This window comes from Onychostruthus taczanowskii, unplaced genomic scaffold, assembly GCF_017590055.1.
Source record: "Onychostruthus taczanowskii isolate IOZ18803 unplaced genomic scaffold, ASM1759005v1 scaffold6, whole genome shotgun sequence".
NCBI classification, from domain to species: domain Eukaryota; kingdom Metazoa; phylum Chordata; class Aves; order Passeriformes; family Passeridae; genus Onychostruthus; species Onychostruthus taczanowskii.
The window spans coordinates 9,305,347-9,326,964 of NW_024503679.1; the positions used below are offsets into that span (position 1 = coordinate 9,305,347).

The window sequence follows — 21,618 nt, forward strand, 5'->3', positions numbered from 1 at the left end:
TCCTCCTTTTGTTATTTTCTGTTTCTCAAAATAACAGCAAGTACATGATCTTCTCTAGGCTGTTCTCTACAGTATTTCTGTCCTAGGACTCTTTATTCTTTTAACCTTGAGTTGAAATTATAAGTTACCAGGATAAACCAGTCTTGTACTTTGATAAAAGCATGAGAGTGTGCCAATAAATGACTCCTGAACAGTACACTGAAGAGAACAAAAGCATAGGCATCTCTTGATGGGAACAGAAGAGAGAGACTAGCAGGAAGAAGGGAAGGAGGAGCTGGCTTGTGAGAGAGAATATTTAAGATGGAAAGTTGGATTAATTTTTATCATCCGTGGATGCACAAAGTAACTGGTCATTCTAAAATGTTTCATTTCCTGCCTAAGTATCATTTCTCTGAACAATTTATCAAGGCACTGCTCCTAAGTGTGGGAACATGTTTTTTGACACTTAAGCAATAAAAATGGAACAACAGCTGAACAATTCTTGGTGCCTCTGAGTTTGGCTGGGCACTGGAATGAACATCATGATTAGACCTTCTGGAAAAATTATGTGTGTGTATGAGGTTTGCTCAGGTTTTGAGCAGGCCATACCTCCAGCAGAGATGGAGGAAAGTATATGTTAGAACAAAATGGGAACTGAAAGAAACCTGAGGCAAAGAGAGGTAACTGATAATGAGGGGTGAGGCAACTGCTAGAAAAACCAACTAAATGGAAGCAGTGCTATTGAAAAGAGACTGAAAGGAAAAAAGAAAGGTGCTAAGGTACCAGTGATGAGTAAATGAGGAGAAAACAACATTTCTGAAAACTTACAGAGCTTAGTAGAAATACTTAAGAGTAGTGACAGCTCTGCACACCTGTGCTGCAAGGTGAGGTGAGCACACCCAGGGCACTGCCAGGAAATCCTGGTGCAGGAGGTGAGTCCTGAACAGAGCTGACTGCCCTGGCACAGAGCTGGGGCTGGTACAATCAGTGTCAGTGGCAAAGTGATTTCCTTGCTCTACCCTTCCCTCCTTGTTTCAGTTTTTGAGCACCGAGCCAAACTCTTTCTCAATCTCAGAGATGACGATACCCTAAGAAAGAGCAGGCTTTGTCCTGGTATTTGAACCTGTGGCATTGATTTAACCTTAATGGGATAGAGGAGCATCATTTTTTGCTGTCTCTCTCCCAGGGAGATAAGCAGTATTTGTACTTCAGGCTTGCACAGGAGCTTCAGCAGTCTGAATTGTCACCGGGACCCTGGGAACTCAGCTGGTGGTGGCTGCTTTGGGAATGCTCTGAATTACTACATCCCTTCTTGCCAGGGGCATGTTCCATTCCTGCAGCTGTTCTCCACTGTCTGAACTGTGATGGTTGGTACAGCTTCGGGCCACCTCTCACCAGAGGCTCTGAAACTGGGATACTCAGGCTAAAAGAAGAAATTGTAGAAAACCTCTTTATAAGAATTGAAAGTGCTAATGTTTTGAATAGGACTTGGAATTAAATTATTATGGAACATTAAATATGCTACCCTTTCAAAAACAGTAATATCTGCCATGGTTTTCTTTAAAACTTCATTTTTGCAAACTCTGGCACTGGTCATACTGGTGAGAGAAGTGCCAGCTTGAGCTAATTTTGCAAGTGTAGGAAACTGGGATTTGAGATGTAAGAAAAGGAGGCATATAGCGGAGTCCAGAAAGAAATCAGTACATTCATTGCAGAAGAAAAGAATGCTGTAAAAATGAAACTTCTGTGTATAATTTAATATTATTACATGTGCCTTTTGGGTAGGTAGCCATTGCTTTGCAAATAATCCTGCAGTGTTTCTTTGGAAAGTTATCTTTTCGTTTGCATTGCCAAGCCAGGAGCCATCAATCTGAGTTTTGTTTGTACAAGTCTGCCTTCTTTCTAGAGTATTCAACTTCTTGTTTTAAGCATCTAGATTATTTTTGTGAAAAAAAGTATTTGCTGATTGTCAGAATTCTTAATCCTGTTTGAAATGTATTAGGCCACAGTGCTGTGGAATTGCCATACACATTGTAGTTTGCAAGGAAGTGATGGGTCCAAACATGTACAGATAACTGCATACCAAGCAATAGTTTAAATATTGGCAATTTCTGTAGTGTTCTCTTTGTGATAACTGCAGACCATACACAGAGGCTGCCCCAAACTGCATGTGCCCTGTGGTGTACTGATGGCTCTATGGTTTGGATGTATGGATTGATTAAGAAAATACCCACAGCCTATCCAGCAATTATTTTTGAATGTAAATAACAGAAGCCTTTGCTCTACTGTGCCAGATGAAACTCAAGGACAAGATATTTCTTCAAAAGAAGACATTAAGTAATACTAATGCAGTAGTAGTAGTTTAGCTGCTCTCAGCTCTTTGTGACGAGAATCTGAAATGAAACAGAGCTCATATCTTGGCAGTGTTGGGTCCTGTGTGCCTCTGATGAGTCTCTTGGGTTAGACTCTTAAGAAGTATTTACATGCCTAGAGATTTAGATAAGCACTTGGTGGGGTGCTCAAAAGCATCCAGGTCTCTAATACCTCTTGGCTTACTCAAGGGCATGTGGGAGTGTGTATATGCACATGTGCGTGTGTGTAAAAGCTGTTGATTAATTCTATTATTTTGAAGAAAAATAATATAAAATTCAACAGGAAATAGCATTCCAGCCACTGAGTTATTTCATAAATACTGCTATGCTTGTATCTTCTTTTCCTGTATTTTTTTTTGTTTTATTCTTGTTTTTCATTACTTGCCTGTATCTGTTGAAGCAAAAGAAAAACTTGCTAATCTTTGGGCCTTCTGACCTGCATGGAAAAGAATGTCCTTTGACACATCATTTTGCAGAATTTAGGTGTTATCATTCAAAATTTGAAAACTTGAAACCATTTATTTATTATTTATTATCTATTTTGACATGGAAAATAGATATAAACACTTTTCTACAGACTGTGTACAGTAAAATCTCTCTTGTGTAGATTGTACATTCATCTCTTAATTTTTGCAACAAAATTTGGAATTTCATTCTCACAATAAATAAATTGTATTCCCATAATAAATAAATTGTGCAACTCACAATTCATGTCCCATAAACATAACGTCCCCTGTTTTGCCTGCTCAGAAACACAGATGGAATATTTTATTTAAGACTGCATTGCTCATGGCAGATAGTGAAGATCTGGGACTTTGGCATTTTCTCATTTCAGAGTTAGCAGTTGTTAACTGTGTGGCCAAGGACAAATCAGTTTAACTCAAATTCAAGCATTTAGTCTTGTAGTTCCTCCCCTACTAATGTTGTATTAGGAGCTTGGATGTGTGGTTCCAGCCTGTATGAATTCATTCCCCATGTTTCCTGAAGCATCCAAAGAGCTAAAGAGTAGCTCTTGCTGAGAGCAGAAAGTCTGGAATCCAGACATGTGGAAAGCAGCACAAGTAGCATGGGCTTGCTTTTAATGAGACACTCGAGACCTTTGGAGTGTCACAGAAAGGGGGAAGCTGTCCTTTACATCACGAGCATAAAATATCCTGAAATATGCTAAGGCCTTTCAAAGGACATGCTTGCTTAGAGCAAGAGACAGCACCCTTCTCAATGTGCAGACTTCTTTGTAAGTCTAGATTACACAGTCTGTATTTACACATACTTTGGCTGGATTTGGTTAATAAGGTTAATTTAAAAGGCTGCATGATTGTGTGCAGACTAGTTCAGCTGGGTACAGGATTTTGAGTGTTGACTAAGGAACATCAAGTGCCCAGCATTCCTGACCCTACTTAAAATTCTCTTTCTGGCATAGATTTACTTGTAGAACAACTTGAAGTGGTATCAGAGCTAGGATTCAATGTCTGGTGTTTCTATTATTAAATTAATTTTTAAAAACTACCCAAACCAAGCCATATGTAATTTTGTGCCTAATTCTTGCAAAGAATTACATACAAGAAATACACTAGGAAGAGCACAGGAATCATATGTGGTGAATTCTCAGTATTACTGTCAAAGAAATGAGATTAATTTTTTTTAAAACAGATATAGCAAATATCAAACTGATTAATAAATCTTTCAGTAAGTGTTATTGACTTTCATAAAATGCAGGACCATGTCTGGCATATTGGCCTGTTTTTACAGAAGACTTAGTTGTTTAATGCCAGGTACTTCATCTTACCTAATCAATTATAGACCTTTTCTGAGACCAAGGGGTGTTACTGTATCTTCTGCTGCTTTCTTGAGAGATGATGAGTTTCTAAAGCACATGAACAGAATTTTTCAATCTGTCAAGACCTTTAATACACTCAGGTCTGTTTCCTTTTTGTTTTCTTTCTTTGTCTTGAAAAAGCAGGAATCAAAAACTATTTAATGCATCCTGGAGTTCCTGTCAGCACAAAGAATTGCAAAGATGCTGGGAACTGGGAGCTTTGGTCAGACACCCACATCACAGACATTGTGTGGCAGACCTTTGTGTAAAGCCCTCATTAGCTTGGTTAAAATGGCTGCACTTCTCTTTTGAAAAATTTCTGTTGTGATGATCCTCCCACATGGCAGAATCTTTTGTTTAAACTACATGAAATCAGGCTGTTTGATGAATAACACTCTAAACTATTTTCTTCCATCTTTTTTTTTGGTTTATGTAAGTCCTTCCTCAAGAAAAGATGCATTCCTCAACGAATAACCTTGCTTGTCATGTCCTTGGGCTCTGTGCCTTTTCCTTTTTCTTTAATTGGGTTTCCCAAGAAAAGGCTGTAAAGTTGATTAAATACATTGACACATAGCCAGGTGTCTTCTGCAGTCCTTATTTACACAAGCTGATCTAAGTTAGGAGAGTCCATACTACATGGTACAGCACAACTGTTTATAAAAGAGTTGAAAGCAGCAGAAGTTCTTGTCTGCCATAGGTGTGAGTATCTCACACCATCAGTGGCAAAGTGATTCACCTGATTCCCTGGCTGGGCTTCTCTACACTTTGGGTCATACTCAGCTTTGAAGAGTTTGCTCCATGTTAGGAAGTAGATTGGGTTATAATGCTTGGCATAGATCTGCACAGGACCCTTCAACAGTGACGTGCTCAATGCTGAGCTCGTGTTCCCCTGGCAGCTCCCAGAACATCTCCATGTGGGAAAGAAGTGTTTGGGGACACCCTTGGATCCCCCTTCCCAGCAGGCTGCATTGCAAACACCTTTCTCTTCTCTGGGGGCATATCCTTGTGTAACTCAGTTCACCTGTCTTCCTAAAAATAAGCTTCTTGTTGCTCCTGTTTGCCTAGAGAAGTTACAAGTAATAACGTACAGGGTTCATAAATATTAGTGAGACAGGAACATTCTTCGTGAATATAAACACTGTGGCAGTACTCATGCATTTTTTTAACTTTGTTTGTATGATTCAGAGATCTCTTAGTAGAAAAAGTATGTTTTCCTTCTTGGGAAAAAGGCCCTTGAGATTGATATTTTTGGTATTTTAATTTTGTTGGCTGCAGGGACAAGATTTGCTACTGGGTCCGTCAGAAATCCCTAAGGAAGTTGATAGTGTGAGCATAGTCATGAGATGTCTTTGAAGTACGAGCATGTCCTACATGTTCTTTATGTTTCTACTTTAAATATGTGAGAATAGACATCTTCAGTGAAACGTTAGGATGTGAATTCCTCTAGCCGTGGATGTAGTTTTCTGGAGTTCTGGTTCAGCTGCTTGTTGTAGGTAATGAATTATGGGTGAATCATCCAATTTTATGCAGCACTTCTTTGTTTCCATGAATTTCTATAGAAGTGTACTCTGCCATGGGTACTGACAGAATGCTGCTTGAATTTTGTATCCTCAATGTGATTATAATTTTTAATGTGTTCATGTCTCGCATAAATTCCAAAATGTTATTATGTTTTATAATTATGTATGAACCATTACCAAAAGAGAAAGCTGCACGTTCTTAAATACCTGTGTACACGCATTGTTAAATTCAGAGATATTTTATAGCACTTATGCAGCCATGGGAGCAATAAAAAGTATTTGACTTCTAGAGCACAGCTTCTTGCACACCATAATTTTGATTAAATAGCACTACAACCCAATTCAGCTGCTTGATTAATTTTTCAAAAAAAAACCCAGTTCCCACTGCTGCTGTCAGAAATCTTTTCAGCAATTTTACCAAATGCTTTGGGGAAATCTGTGCCACTGTTAGCTGAAAGTTAGTAGAAGAAAAAGTTACAAAATGCACCTTCATGTGAAGGTGATGACCCTCTGCGCTTGACACTGTGAGGTGCTGAGCGCTCAGAGCTCCGTCCAGAAAAGCACTTCAGCACCTACTGAGGATGAACTGAAATGATTTGCTGGAGGTGAGCCAGAGTGCTCTGTGTTTGTGTGACAGAAACATCTGCACTTTGTAGTAGACCCTCTATTTATTTTGGAGGGTAGAATAAATCTTTTTTCTTTAAAGTACATCAGAGCAAGAGAATTTTTGTTTCCTTTGAAAACACAACATATTGAGGTGACTCCAGAATTCCCGCCATTGTTGAGTGCTCAACCTCTAAAATGAGGGATTTGTATTTTCTCCAAAGCATTAGGATAGAATGAGCTATATCAGTTTAATTAAAAGAAGAGGGCCAAGTACCAGTACCATTTTCATTTGCAGATGATTTTGTACCCAAGGGACAAGTACTGTGTTTCTTTAGTCTTTTGTTTAGATCTGAATTAGAAAGCATGCATCTTAGTTTAGTTCCTCAGCAAGGGGCACTACATTTTATTCTGAGCATCCAGACCTTTAGAAAATCTCTAGAAGTCAATCACTGGGGTGCCTGATAGCTGCCAATTAACCTAGTTAGTAAAGAAGAATTTTTTTTTTTTTTAAGGAATATTTTTCTGTCATGGTGGCAAGCTTTGTGCAGCTGGCTCTGCCAGTGTATATTCCTTTAAATGTTTACTAGGAGGAAAGACGTGAAACTGTGTTGTAGGTCAAGTTCTTGGTGGTGTCCAATACATGAACTAGTGGTAACCCTTTTTTTTTTTGAGTGTGGGAGTTAGCAATTTACATGAAATACGACAATCAGGAAAGAAGAAAAATAAGTAATATGCATAGCATAGTAGTAGAACTGGGAAGCACAAAACAGGGAATTACAGATATTTGAGGCTAAACTACTTTTGATATAGAAAAGAGGCTGAAATCTTGGTCTCTAATCTGATAGAGCATTCTGGGAGAGGACAAAGAATAAAATCTCTGCCTCCCCTCAGGATTTGGATACTGCACAGAGATTTGACTTTGTCCTGCCAGCCACCTTATTCTTCCTTTTGTTTATTACAGGCTTAAATAAGATCCTTGAGAAAGCTGTTAGTATTGTCACATTGCATTAAACCAAATCAAACACTTACATGGCTGCAGGGAAATCACTGGAACTTTTAATGATTTATTAAGAGAAGCGTAACTATTGTGTGTTAACCATACTGGAATGTAGTATTTTGTACTAAGTACTGTATTTAAGATGTATTTAATGCATTTTTGCAGTTTGGCCCAGTTCTGTTTCTATGGGAAATGTAGCCATACAGTTACATTATTTCCTGGCTCTCTGTGTGTTAACTTTGGGATGAATCTATTCATTTTCCCAGTTGATTGCTTGCTTCCTTTTTAGAGAGAGAGGGAAATAAATTTAAAATCATTTCATAGCCTTGGCTTTTTTGTCAGAATAAAAAAACTAGGTTTTGCCTCATGGGTTTGACAGCATGCATATTTATGACAAATGTAGGAATTTTCTATCCCATTAAAGTTTCAACAGATAATTTCAGCAGCTAGTCCTTCAGAACAAAATAAATGCTGTAACTTTATAAAGAGTCATTAAAAGCTCTTAAGCCTTTAATAGAATTTGATACCTTTCATTCAGCCTTTAAATAGCATGGGCTGATTTCCTGGCCAGGTATGTACAAGAGAGTTTTGCTGGCAAGCCACTTCTTTCAGCAGTAGCTGAATAACAACAAAAGAACTGTGATGGTTCAATCCTAGTTAGAGTGTTGCAAAAGAAGGGCAAAACAAGTGAAACAGAAGGTCAGAGCGTCTGTGCGAGTATTGGCTGGCAAGAATCCCATTGACTTGTATTAGAAAATACCCAGTGGATATATTAAAAAAAATAGGGTAATTGTTTTGAGAGTTTTATCAGCTCTCTGTTGATCTGGGATATTTTTGGCAGCTTCTTATATTCAGTAACCTTCTATAGTGAAATATGAAAAACTAGTGTAATTCAGTGGATATGATGTACAAAACATCAGTAAAAGATGGCATTTTTTCTGAAGCTTGTTTGTTGTAATCCGTATAACAATGGGGAAATATACTATTCCTGTGCAATAGGATAAATCTTAATATTTTTAACATAATTTTTCAGTATTTTTATTTTAAATCTTGAGATGTTTTTAGTTTAGAGTTTTGGTGAGCTGTAGATTTTGCTTTAAAGCGTGGACAGCTCATGTGCTATGTTCATGAAATCACAGAGTGGTAAGGGGCTGGAATGGACCTTAAAGATCATCCAGTCCCAAAAGCCCCTGCCATGGACAGGGATACCTCCTCCTAGACAGATTACTCAAGGCCTTCTCCAGCTTTTGAACACCACCAGGGTTGAGGCAATGCTTCATCATAACAAAACACATCAAAGGAAAATTATATTATCTGAAAAAAAATAGAATGGCAAAGAAGTATCATAAGAAAAAAGAATATGAATATTAGATTTATAGAAAAATATTTTTCTCAGATAATTTCTTGGAATATAAATGCCTTAGCAGATAAATATTTAGTCTTTTAACACTGTAACAAGATTGCAGATTGCAGTTTGAATTGTAGCTGGATATACAGAACTAAAATAGAAATCATAATATCTGGAGGGGTTTTTTTCAAAGCCTGTTTGTTTTATTGCACTTTTTTTTCATGTAAAATCCTACATAAGCCCACCAGAGACTTTCAGATTGTTTATAATACATCATATTTAATTTTTCAATTTAAAAAGAACAGTAGAATCTAGCAAGAAGTAACAAGCAAGTAGCATTTGTGTACAAACTGCAATGTTTCTTCAGGCAAAAAAATCTTATATAGAGCATGCAGGTTTTACCATTGAAAGTACTTTGCTACCATGTGTAACTTCAAATGAGTGGTGATAATACAAATGGCTGATTTGAAAGTATTTTCATATTCATAATTAAGCTTTGTTGCTTTTTTCTTTCTCTCTCTAAGCGTGATGGAGGGAGTTGAACAGACGCCTGGGAGGAAGAAATCTTTCCTGTTGCAGAGCTGTTCTCTGAGTGTGGGTTTTGATCCAGAGGAAGGCTAGTTGGCTTCACCAGAAGCAGGACTAATAAAAGGCTTTGGTTCTGACTGGCAGTGGAGCAGTAAAGGGCTGCTGGCCCCCCTGCTGGGAACTGCTTTTTTTCACAGACAGAACTGTGGCCCTGTCTAGTCAAATGGTGCTGAATCCACGTTGCCCAGGTTCTGAATTTTGAGCTGAAGGATTCTTCCTGTAGAAGAAATTTCAAGTTCCCTCAGAGTACACACCTTGTGTCATGGCAGCAGTTGTGTCTTTGGTGAGGTGGCTCGTAAAGCCTGATAGATATTGCCATGTAACTACACAGCCCCTCAGCTGGGCATCCTCTGTTTATGTTCAAGGCATTTTTCAGCTTGATTTAAAGCATGTAAATGATGCTCAGCAAATAGTCAGGGAACTAAAACTCAGCAGCTGTCTCCTTTGTGCATCCATTTTCAATAATTAATTGGATATCCTGTGACTTTTAATTGTGAGAAGGGTGATGCTAGTTTTACAACTCCTAAATTCAGTATGATCAGAACAAAAGCTTTTTTGTTCCTAAATGCAAGACTTGTACAGCTATTCCCAATTACACCAATATGAAATAAACTGTAGAGATGTAAAATTTAATTATAACCATTAGAACTTTATACCAGTTTTTACTGTTGGTAGCTCAGATGGCTTACAGACTTTAAGGAATCATTTTTTATGGAGCATCGTTTTTCAAAGGCCATTAGGGCTCAGGATAAATACCACTGAAGAAGTGTGTCCTTGGGCTATAAATTGCAATATTGTTAATATTTGCATAGAACTGGGAAAGCTTTTTAACACAATTTTTTTCTTATGATCAGTACTTTTTTTCCCAGGTGTAGGTGTGTGTTAGGTTTTCTTCAGAGTGTGTATGGAACAATGTCTGCAGATCCCTTGGCTGGCTCTGAGAAGTTGCATCCACAAGTCACTATAAAATAGATCTAGAATTTTATTATTGATTACACTTTCACAGTCAAACAATCACGTTACTTCATTAGGTTTGTTTTTCACCATCATATAAATGGATTTTCTGTAATGGGACAGCTGTCGGCTGCTACTGAATGTGGGTTTTGCAACTTAAACCTGAGAAGGGTAATTCCCCCACTGCGCTCAGCCTTTGAAAAGGCTTTTGGGAAACCACAGATCTCTTCCTTGCCTGCTGGAGAAAGAAGACATGTGTGAGGCTGTGGAAAATGGCATTGATTATTTTTGGAATTAACAGTGCACAGAAAGGCGACAGAAACTGTTACTGTGGAGGAGCTGCAGAATTCCTGACAGGAATTCCTGCTTTTCATGCAGCCTTGTCATGTACCTTTCTCTGTGTGCTCAAGGACTCCTCAGACACTCCTGCAGAGACCAGGGCAGTGTCCTGCTCCACGTGTAACCTCAGGTCACTTCTCTGCTGTCACGTCTTAGAGCAGCAAGATGATGACCCACAGGAGCTCACTGGTACTTGGGCTTTTCCATCTGTTTTATCTGCTTTTGTGCTTGTTCTGTCAGTACTCTGGAAGAGAAATAATCCTGACAAGTGTGTGTGTGCTGCTTGGCATATTAAGCATGAAGGCTGTGAGTGCTGCTGAAAAGCCAATAGAAATAATTAGCTGTACGTCTCTCTTTGAACTCACATTTTCCCTTTAGCAGGACTGTTCTCTGTGTGGTAGCAGTGATATTGGTGCAAGGTCAGGCACTGCTGAGCTCCCAGCTCTGCTTCATCAGCTCCTTGCTGGTTTTTGGCAGGGCAGTGTCCTCCCCCCTCACCTGGGCTGTGCAGGCAGTGGCTGAGAACAGGGAACCATTGCACTGCTGAGAGTCCTGACCCATTTTCAGGTTATGCAAGTCCCCAAGGCCCTTCTAATTCAGTGAGATTAATTCCCTTTTAGAAGGTGCTGAGGACAAACAAAACACTTTATTTGGGACAGGTTTGGGGAACAGCAGCAGTCAGTGAGCTAGGCCTAGATTTCACATTATCTGTTACAGTTCAGTGATAAAAATCAATTAAAACAGGTATTTTTGAAGGAATTTAATGTTGAATATGTGTTAAGTCACTGTCATAGTGGAGGGATCAAGGCTTTCAAAGGCTGTTTCACACTGGGTAAAGATCTGGCTTTCTTTTCATGTTGTCACAGTGCAGGTACCATGCTCTGCAAGAAGCAGATGGCAGAGTTCTGCTCAATGGCTTATTCCTGACCATGATTTACTCAGTGAGGACCACAGTCAGGTCTGACAGCCTGGAGTTTTCACACCAAAGTTGATTAACTTTTAGCCTTTTCAGAAGGTTTACTGAAATAGATCTGAAACTGGCGCTTCGAGTTTTTGAAGAACACCTGGCATTTTTGTTTTGATCGTAAGGGTGCTCAGTCTCACAGCTGAGTCACAGTGAAGCATTTTCATGAGTCTGTTCCTTGCACAGAATTGCACACAACTCCAGCAGCAGGAATGGGACTTACATCCCTGAACCTACTGGCACACAGAAGGCACTCAAAAGTACAAAGCTGCAGAGACACACTTGGAAAGGTTACTGTGGATTTACCTGCAGTCACACTCTGGTCCCTGTGCTGAAATCTGCAGTGTAGGTGATGCCTGTAGAGTATAAACTCTTCAAGCATGAAAAATCTTTTTTTTTTGTTTGCTTGTTCTAAATGGTATCAAGTACCCTTGTCTCTCTTGAAGGGAGGGCTTCATTTCCAGGACTGTTTACTTTTGTCCTGCACAGTTACCTCAAATCGGTGCTGGCTGTTTTCTAATCTGGAAATCTAATCTAATCCTGTAACTCTCAGAGATATTTATTCTGTAATTAAATAGCAATACCTTTTTTGTTTATTAAATTTATCTTTTTACAGCTATTCAGTGAAAAAATAAGTGGAGCAGAAGGAACAAAGTTAGATGAGGAATTTCAAGAGATGGAAAGGGTAAGAAAAGTCACATTATGTGTTTCAGTATTAAGCTATTGCAAAATCAAAAATATTTCATGTTTCAAGTGATTGAATGGTATTGTAGATTTACCTGGGGGAGGAAACCCTATAATGTGCTCCCAAACAGAAAGATAAAAGGATAAATGCAAATTTGTCCTTGAGCCTTGTCAGCTCAGCCAAAGGAGGAGAGACACCCCCAAAGGCTGTTGGAGCAGAGGATCAGGTTCCACTGACAGCTCTCCACAGTGAAGAGGAATTCCTCCAAGAAGGGGCAGAGCATCAGGAGGAGCCTTCCCCTGGCTCTGTGGGAGTTTAGAGAAGTCTGTGGTGTTAGTGAGGCTTTGTATATCACAAAGCCTTTGCATCTGATAAAATTAATGATAAAAATCTGACTACTTGAGCCAGATTTTCTCTTGGTAAAAGATCATATCTTTTAATTTATCCATGTTCAGAAGTTTACATGAAATGGACATGTTTGCTATCCACGGATGAGTTGTGCTGCAAATTAAACAATGTTAGTGCCAGTTTCTGCTTTTACAATTGTTATGTGGTTATTTTTTAATGTTCATAGTAGACTTACTTTTCTTTTTCAGAAAATTGATGTTACTAATAAAGCTGTAACAGAGCTCTTGTCCAAATCCACGGAGTATCTTCAGCCAAATCCAGGTAGGCTAGGAACAATAGGTGTTGGATTTTGATGAACATTGTTTATTACTTGGAAATTAATTTTAGGTAAATAAAAGCTAATTAGGTCATCATTGTGAGGTTTCTGTGTGGAATTCTGCAAAATTCTTCTAAGCAAGAGGGAGTTGGCTTTGACTGTGTTTGTATCCTGCATTTGCTTTCTGCATTATTTCTAATCAAGGAGCTCACAACCAGGACTATTCAAAGGAATGTGAGTGTTGGTGAATATTTGCCTGGAGAATTTATGCTTTTTTAGTTGGGAATAAAAGCTAGTTTCATATGACCCATATTGTTGAATGGAATCTTTTTTCAACTTTGGACTGTGAGGTACTGACAACAGAAAAATCACCAGTCTGAGATGAGCTTCGTGGCTTGCGAAATAATTTATTGCTTTAAATAGATTAGTTTTAAAATTATTTTTTTTCTATGTCCCTCTTAGCATACAGGGCCAAGCTGGGAATGCTGAACACTATGTCAAAGATCAGAGGACAAGTTAAAACCACAGGCTACCCCCAGACAGAGGGACTCCTGGGAGACTGCATGATACGGTATGGCAGAGAGCTGGGCGATGAGTCTATGTTTGGTGAGTTGGTGCATCTCCTCTGCCAATATTTCAGCATAAAGTCCTTTGCAAAGTGTAACTCACTGACATTACCTGTGTAGTTGGCCACTGCAGGTAAGAGGGAGAGTTAAGTGCAGGGATCAGGGGATGGTTGGTACAGCTCAGAAGCAGAATGCTCCTGCACATTTGTCTGCCTCTGTTGAAGGTGGGTTTGATAACACTGTTAGAGATGCTGGCTGACCATCCCTGTTTTTCAGCATTTTAGTTTCTATGTCGCCAAACCTAAATAATTAGGGTGATTCTTAAATGCAGTTTATTTCTTTTAACTTTCATATAAAAATGCCTCTGCTCAATTTGAGAAGTAAACTAAGGGAAAAATTGTTGTAGAAAGAAATAAACAGTAACATTGGATGATTTTTTTTTTTTTGTAATGACTTATGTACAGTAGGGAGAAATTTTTTTTCCTCTGATATCTGTTGGGGAAAAAGAACCCCACAATGTAATTCAGAACAAAAATTTTCTAGTTCCAGTTTTGTATAGAGAACAAGCATAACTTGCATTTTCTTTTTTACTCTTCAAGGGACTGCAGCAGATACAAAGATACCTATTTGAAATGGCTGTTTTAAAAGACAAATTTTCTGCTTTTACTTATCTTGAGATATAAGAGCCTATTCTTTACCACAGGCCTTGCACTACTGGATGCTGGTGAGAGCATGAAGCAAATGGCAGAAGTGAAGGACTCTCTTGATATTAATGTCAAACAAAATTTTATTGATCCTCTACAGTTATTGCAGGACAAAGATTTAAAAGAGATTGGGGTAAGTTTTCTAGGGTAGAGCTTCACTTAGCAATAATCAGAGTCAAATCAACCCTACTTCACTGAGATATTTTTCTTAAAAGCAATAAGGTAAATAAATTTTGCTGTAATGGATTTTCTGTCTAGCAAAATAGTGACAAGATCTGCTTAGAATGAATGCTGGGCTATTTCTGCCTTGTCTAACTTACTCAATTTGCTGTATTGCTTGTACAGTCAGTACAAGCATAGTGAAGAGAATGATATTCTTTATTTTTTCTTCTGTTTTATTTTAATGAACATTTTTATTAATGCTTATGAACATGTGAGTGGGTTGTGATTTACTGCTAGTGATTATCCTATCTTACCATCTCTGTCAGCCTAAAGCTGTTTATAATGGAGAATGAATATAACTGTTAAGAAAGGCTTTTCAGGGCAAACACAGAAAGATCTGAATAGTGTCATAAAATGTTGAAGTGCCATATGCCACTATAGGAAAAAATACAGGATACTAAGGAACACATTTTTAACCTTTAGAGTTAAGTTTTTCAGTGTTTTTACTTGCAATGTGACAATTCAAAGAAATCCAGGCAGTCTTTGTCTGAGTCTGTTGATTCCAATGGATTTGGGTAATAAGCAAGTTAAAACCCTGATGAAATGCAGAAATGAAAGTTATTTTACTTGTTTACACATAAATGGATGTGGAAAGCATAGCAAAAAGATAGCAGTAATGTCTGTAGCTGTCTTGTTTGAAGCATAGCTGTTTTCAGTTGTGTTCTTCTGAGCTGATGAAAAGAAATTGTTTGATGTTAGCTTTAATGAGCATTTTGTCCTGTCACTTTGAATCCATTCTGTGAGTCTGTCAGTCCCAGGATTTTTGGGAACAGAAAAGCTTGTGTAGTTTTATCAGACAGAAGTGTCAGGTTGATATATAACAAGGACAGGAAGAACACAAGATTTTTTGAAGCACTGCTTTATGAGGGGAATATAACCCTTTAACTTTTAGTTGTCATATTGCAGATAATTCAAGATGTAAAATTGAATTACATGTAGAATTTGGTGCGCACAAATATTTAAGTTGGATCCTGCTTCTCTCCGCAGCTCAGGGAATCTGTACTGTTGCACATTTAGAGAAGTCCATTATGTGGATGTCTAAAATAGGCAAATCAAGGCTGCCAGTACCCCAAGTACTACCAAAGGGCTCTTTATTTAAAATTTCATTCATGTATGTGACCCTACACTTACCTGGCACTGCCTGGGGTCATAGGGATGGACTGTACAAATCTCTGAGCCTTGTATTTCTTGAAGTCTCCATATATTTGCATCCATTGATGATATTTCCCGAGATCACAATGTGTTTGTTTGGGCATGTCCCATTTGGTCCTTCTCATAAATGTTGTGTCTCTTTTAGCATCACTTGAAGAAACTGGAAGGGCGCCGCTTGGATTATGATTATAAAAAGAAGCGTTTTGGAAAGATACCAGATGAAGAAGTTAAACAAGCAGTAGAAAAGTTTGAAGAGTCAAAGGAACTGGCTGAAAGAAGCATGTTCAATTTCTTAGAAAATGATGTAAGTCTGTGCTGCATCTTTGTTTGCTGCAGTACATCCTGGAGGGGCAAATGTGTGGGATTGGTTAAAACCACTCCCATCCTTGACAGGAGCAGAAAGCAGAAACTCTTGCCTCTTCCCAATTTTAAATCCCCTTTCAGAGAAGAACATAATGCACAGCAGAGAATCGGAGACTCAAAAATTTTTTCTGGAGATACAGTGACACAGACAAGATGGCCACAGAGTAGCCAAGTAGGACTAGCTGAGAGTAAAATGCAGCTTGGTCAGTGAGAGAGTGAAGGTTGGGAAATTGGTGTAGTCAAGACCTGCTGCTGAAAATCTAAGCAAGGGCATGTACCCTCTGAGGTTTCTGAATTTTAGCTCACTTATATTCAAAACTTCCCTGCTGATGTGGAGTCTCTGAATGGTTTTACCTCGGAAAATCATTACTATTACTCTTTGGCTCTGCAAAGTCCATAGAGTGAGTTTGTGGCTTGGGCTCAGATATGTGGACTTTGGCTCAGAGTCCAAGTCCATCATGAAATTATGTCTAAATAAGGAGCAGCTGTGGCCATTCAGGATAATCCTCCCTTCTGTCCACACAGAGGAATAGCGGGATGTGCTTTCTCCTGCGTAATCATGGAATTATAGGAAAAGAGCTGGACCTACTTGGGCCTATTCCACAGTTTTGTCTTCTCCTGTTGATGCAGCATCACAGAAAACACACAAAGTAAAAATTGTGCTGTCTTCTGTGAGCAAACTGCAACAGTGAGGAGCTATGAAGTGGGAAGATTTAACTGCAAACAGCTTCTCTCTCTATGCACACCCAGTTATAAACCAGCCTGTAGCTCCTGAACTGTTTGTAAGTGGGACACATTTGTTACAGCAGTGTTTAGTGAAAGGGAAAGTTGAGCCTCTTGCTGTTTTACCAGTGGAAGTTAATGAGGGCAGCAAAAGCTGGAACATGCTCTTATCAACAATTTCAGCACTGTTCCACTGTAGGCTCTACCAGTTGCCTGGTTGCAGTGGATGTGTGTTTAGCAATTCTGTCTTGCATGGGCAGCTGAGAAATGTTTCAGGTACTGTTTATCATTAGTCAGAGCACCAAACGAAGGATAAAAGAGTTCAGGAATTCAACTGGTTTAGCTCAGCCACTAGAAAACAGATGAGTTATGCATTCTAGTGTAAGTAATTCTGCCTTTGGGAAGGGGTGAACTGGATATCCCTCTGAAGTTTTTCTTTTCTGTACCCATTTCCGATTTTTTCTGTTTAAATAAAACTCTGTGATCTTCCTCCTCCAGACCCCTCCAGTCTGTCCTCCCAAAACTTCTCATTATAGCCTTGTTGTCTAACCCCAAATGGTCTCACTGTGTTTGTAGAGATCTTAACTGCAATCATCTCCTTCTGATCCTTTCCAGTTCCCCAGGTGTTTCCCTCACTTGGTCTTCTTGGCCTGAAGTCTGTTCTCTGAGCTCTGGTTCCCAGCCATCTTGCCAGGTGCCTTTCCCAGGCTCAATCCTGATCTCCACCTTTCTCAGGTTTTTGCACAGCCAGCTCCAGACCTCCCACATTGACACTGTTGCATTCACTTCTTATCAGATCCATCTTTCTGCCATTCCCACACAGCCAGTCCCAGGTTCATCTTCCTAAGTAGCTTTTAGTCCTTCAAGTTTCTCTGGCTCTTTCCCAGTCTTTCTTTCTCTCTCTCTTCTCCTAATCCACAGCTCCATATTTCTCCTAGCTGTTAGTTCTCTTGTTTGGACAGCCCTTTATCCATTTTCTCTGACCATGCATCCAAACCCCAGGCACTTTGTGTGTTGTCCTCAGCTGTTTATATTACTCTCTTCTGACTGTGATGGGATTGTCTCAGCTGCTGGTTTGGTGCATTTCATTTCTTTGTGCTGTGTGACAGTGTTTGGCTCTCTTGTAGTCCTGGCAGAATTTTTAATGATCTTTTTAACTGAGTAAAAGCAGACAAAGTGTAATACAAAACTGCCATGGGTCCATAAAACATGTGTAGAAAGTTTACTCAGATATTTTCTTATGATCCAATGTCTGAAGACATCATGATGGAATGGAAAGATGTCAGACTTCTTGGGGTCTGTCTTCTTAACGTTGTCTTGAAGAAGACAAATATCTGTTACTGCTCCATACCCCATACAGCTTGAACTTTTCAGCTTGTGTTAGGGGAATGAGACTATTTGTAACTTCATGAATAAAAATATTTTGTTTTGTGTTTCTCCTTCACATTCTCCCTTTCGTCATCATTCATATTTTTGAATGATTGGCTAATATGTTTTAAATCCAAGTAGATAAATCATGTTTCATTTATCAGTTTTTAAATGCTGCCATCTAGTGAGGTAAGTCCAGATCATTTCAGAACTGCACTTTGTAAACATTGATAATAAACACTAATGGGTCTGAGTCATAAGAGCTGTCACAGTGTAATTTCTTCCAGCATTGATCAGAAAAGCTCCACTTTCACCTGCTGAGGGGTCATGTCCTCTTTAATGTTTTGGGCTTGGGTGTTGACAGACAGCTGGCTTGGAAGTTGAAAGCAGAAGGGATTTGCACATTGTGAAAGGAAATGACTCAAGGACCCAGCCCTGAGTTAGTGAACTAGAAGTTACACCTCAGTTTTGTTCAGTTTCCAACTGGCAGTTTCTTTGATAGAATCACATGTGCTCTTTTCCAATAACCTCTACAAGGTACTGTGGTCTTTTGAGATACTGGGTCTGTTTTAAATGATCTGTTTGTTTTTCCTTCTGCTGAATGTACTGCAGAGCCCTTACAACTATTTTCCTCCGTCTTTCAGGTAGAACAAGTCAGCCAGTTGGCTGTGTTTGTAGAAGCAGCACTAGATTACCATAAACAATCCACAGAAATTCTGGAGGACCTGCAGAGCAAGCTGCAAAACCGGTAAGACAGAACCCCTCAGAAAATGCTGAACCTCTCTGCAGCTGAGGTTCACAACGTTGGAAAGTCACTGAAGCAACAAATCTTGTAGCACCACCTCCCAGATGCACATTTGCTGTGCTTTGTGCCAGACTGAGCTCCATGGCTTTAAACCCCTGCCATCTGGCAGCTCCTTGCTGTGCTGGGAGACTTTAATGTAACACAGGATCTGCCCAGGGAGCTCTGAGTGTGTGCAGAGTCTCTCCCATCTGTGGTGGTTCATGGGGACAGCCTCCCTTTGTTTAGAGGTTTATTTCAACTTGCATACTTTGAGTTGTGTTTTGGAGGATTTGCTTGAAAGTTGGCCTGTTTTTATTGAGATTAAGGGGTATAACAAAATTCTACAGCACAGTAAGGAACCAGCCAGCTGGCCAGGAACAGAGCTGTGCTTAACACACATAAGAAAGGCCCAGGTACTTTGTGTCAGCCTAAGGAAAGGGAGAAATGCTGCTGTCACTGGTGTGTTACTCAGGTCACCAGAGACCTGAGTGTTGCTGTGCTGTAGGGAGGGTCAGGAGAACTGCTTGGGGCTGTCAGCTCAGGGTGGCTGTGGGGGCTGTGAGCATTGGCATGAGGACAGCTGTGTCTGCAGACACCCTGTGCCATCCCAGCTGGAGGGGCCGGGGGGACAAGGAGCTCTCTCGTGGGGCACACACAGCAAGAGGTACTAGACAGTTTTGCTGGCTAAATGTTTTTTTCCTGTATTCCCTAATAAAAAGGCCATGTGTGAGATGCAGTCCCTGGGCCTCTGTCCTGGATGTGTTTCTCCATATGTCATTTACATTTGAGCTTTCCAGGGAACTCATTCCTGCAACTTGTGCTGAACTCAGTGGCAGCTGTGGGTGCTCATCACTTCTCAGACTCAGGCTGTTAAGCTTTATGCCTTTGTCAGCAGGACCGAAGTATTAAATAAATTAGGGACTTGTTGAAATTCAAGTATTGCATGAGAATTGAGCAGCTTTTAGTAAAAACATACACTCCCTCCCAAAACAAACCAACCAACCAAAAAACCAAACCCAACACCATAAAACCAAAACACAAACCAGCCAAAAGAAGCCTAAAACTACAACCAGCAGAAGATTTTCTTACTTCACCTTTCAAACAGCAAAGTACTTAACTTGAGCTTAAGTTCTGTAAGTATTTCTTCCTTCTTTCTTCGTAAGTAAATCTCTTTCTGCTTCTCTGTGTTACAGAATAAATGTAGCATCTAGTCGGCCTAAGCGTGAATTTAAGCCAAAGCCTGTAATAACTACAACTCTGGAAATTGGTGATAATCAGCAGCACAATGGGATTGCCTATAGTTCTTCCATAAAATCATCAGGTGAGTCTGTCACCACAGAATTAATGTGTCTAGATGTTTTGCCAAATTGTTGCTTGAGGTATTTCTTGTACCATGAGAACAATGGATCCATCAGGCATCAGTATCAGTGCATCTGACTCCAGATTGCTTCCCAGATTTCAAAACAGAGCTGTGAATCAGGGTTCCTCTCAACAGACTCTCACCATCTGAAATTTAGGTGTGGCATTCTCCTTGGTCTTTTAGGTCTTTGAATTGCCACGGAGGGTGGGAGGAGAGAGAGGGAGAAGCACTTGAAGAAAACAGTTCATTTCTTGCAAAGACAGATGCCTACAGTGGGTGTGTTTGAGCACAGTCTGGAGTATCTCCAGGTGCTAATTTTTCTCCACAGTCTCAGAGCATAAATGTACAGGATCTCAAATATTAGCTATGTAAAATTCAGAGGTGACTCCCACCCTTACTGTTTTTACCATCTTATAACTTTACTATCCCCTAAATTGTGCACCAAAGTATGAACTGAAGTACTTTAGGTACCTGTTGGTGGAGTCTAAGGACCCTTTCCTTTGGTAAGGCCCTGATGTCATAAAAAAGGCAACTTTTGAAAGTTGTGTCAGTAACAATCAGTAATGTTACACATCAAAACAGCTTTTTCTCACCTCGTGAATAAAATTATTTTGCCTTGTCTCCTTGATAACTACATTGTATGATGAGATGAGCCCAGCTGAAAAACCAAGCAAATAAAACCCCCAAACAACAAAACCCGAATGACAATGTGCAAAGAAAAGAGAATGAAAAAGCCAGAGATTTTTCTATAAACATTATGTGGAAGGAAGAGAGAGGAGAAGTAGTAAACCAAAAGTTCCCTTCTGTACTTAGCATGGCATCTAGGATCTTTTCCTAAAGGTTTGTTTTTTTGGTTTTTTTCTCTAACTCTCCGATATCTTCTTCTCTCCAGTCTTGTTCCTTTTAAAGGTTGTTGGGAGAGAAATGAGAGAACTAAAAGTGAAAGAATAAAGCTTGGATCTGTAACTTCATGCTCCTTCCAATGTCTCTTGAATTTTCTTGCACTGTGCTACAAGAGGAAACCATTATGCAATGCATGTTGAAGGGGATTTGCAGTTTGGCAGCATAAATCCACCCAGCGAGATCTGATTCCTCAATTTGTTTGAAGCTCCTTGTGCTGCCTGAATGCTGAGTTTTTGTGTTGCTGTAAATTGTGGGATGGAGGGAGACAATCCCCTCTGTGCATTATCTCAGCTTCCTAAGACCTGTGACACAAGGACACATTTGATCCAAAGCATTGGAGGTGTTTGCAGGGATCAGTAACTTCCTTGGTATTTTCACAGCACATCGGGATGAAAGTAGCAAAAACATAGCAACTTTATTAAAAATCACCATAAAATTTTTTGGTCCTATCAACTACTTACCAGGTTATATAGGATTTTTTTTTGCCTGTTTTGCATGTGCAGGGAAGAAAGGAGATTCAGATTCAGCATTTGTATATAAGCTAGTGTGTCAAACTGCATTACAGTGGTTTATCTTTGCCATCCAGCAGTTGTTCCAAGATGTGCTTTAAGGATAATCAATCCTGCCTTTGGAGAAAGTCA

General features: G+C 39.5%; 1 protein-coding gene across 3 annotated transcripts in view; it reads left to right on the forward strand.

Moving 5' to 3' along the window:
* Positions 1-21,618, forward strand: part of SH3GL3 (SH3 domain containing GRB2 like 3, endophilin A3) — a 41,415-nt gene that overhangs the window by 15,028 nt on the left and 4,769 nt on the right. For 2 of the 3 annotated variants that reach the window (XM_041418473.1, XM_041418475.1), the window contains exons 2-8: positions 12,100-12,168; positions 12,765-12,837; positions 13,295-13,438; positions 14,102-14,235; positions 15,622-15,780; positions 18,575-18,678; positions 19,908-20,035. In XM_041418473.1, the coding sequence (XP_041274407.1) occupies positions 12,100-12,168; positions 12,765-12,837; positions 13,295-13,438; positions 14,102-14,235; positions 15,622-15,780; positions 18,575-18,678; positions 19,908-20,035 (811 nt within the window). Of the gene's footprint in view, positions 1-10,590; positions 10,709-12,099; positions 12,169-12,764; positions 12,838-13,294; positions 13,439-14,101; positions 14,236-15,621; positions 15,781-18,574; positions 18,679-19,907; positions 20,036-21,618 lie in introns of all 3 variants that reach the window. The other variant, XM_041418474.1, reaches the window with a different exon arrangement.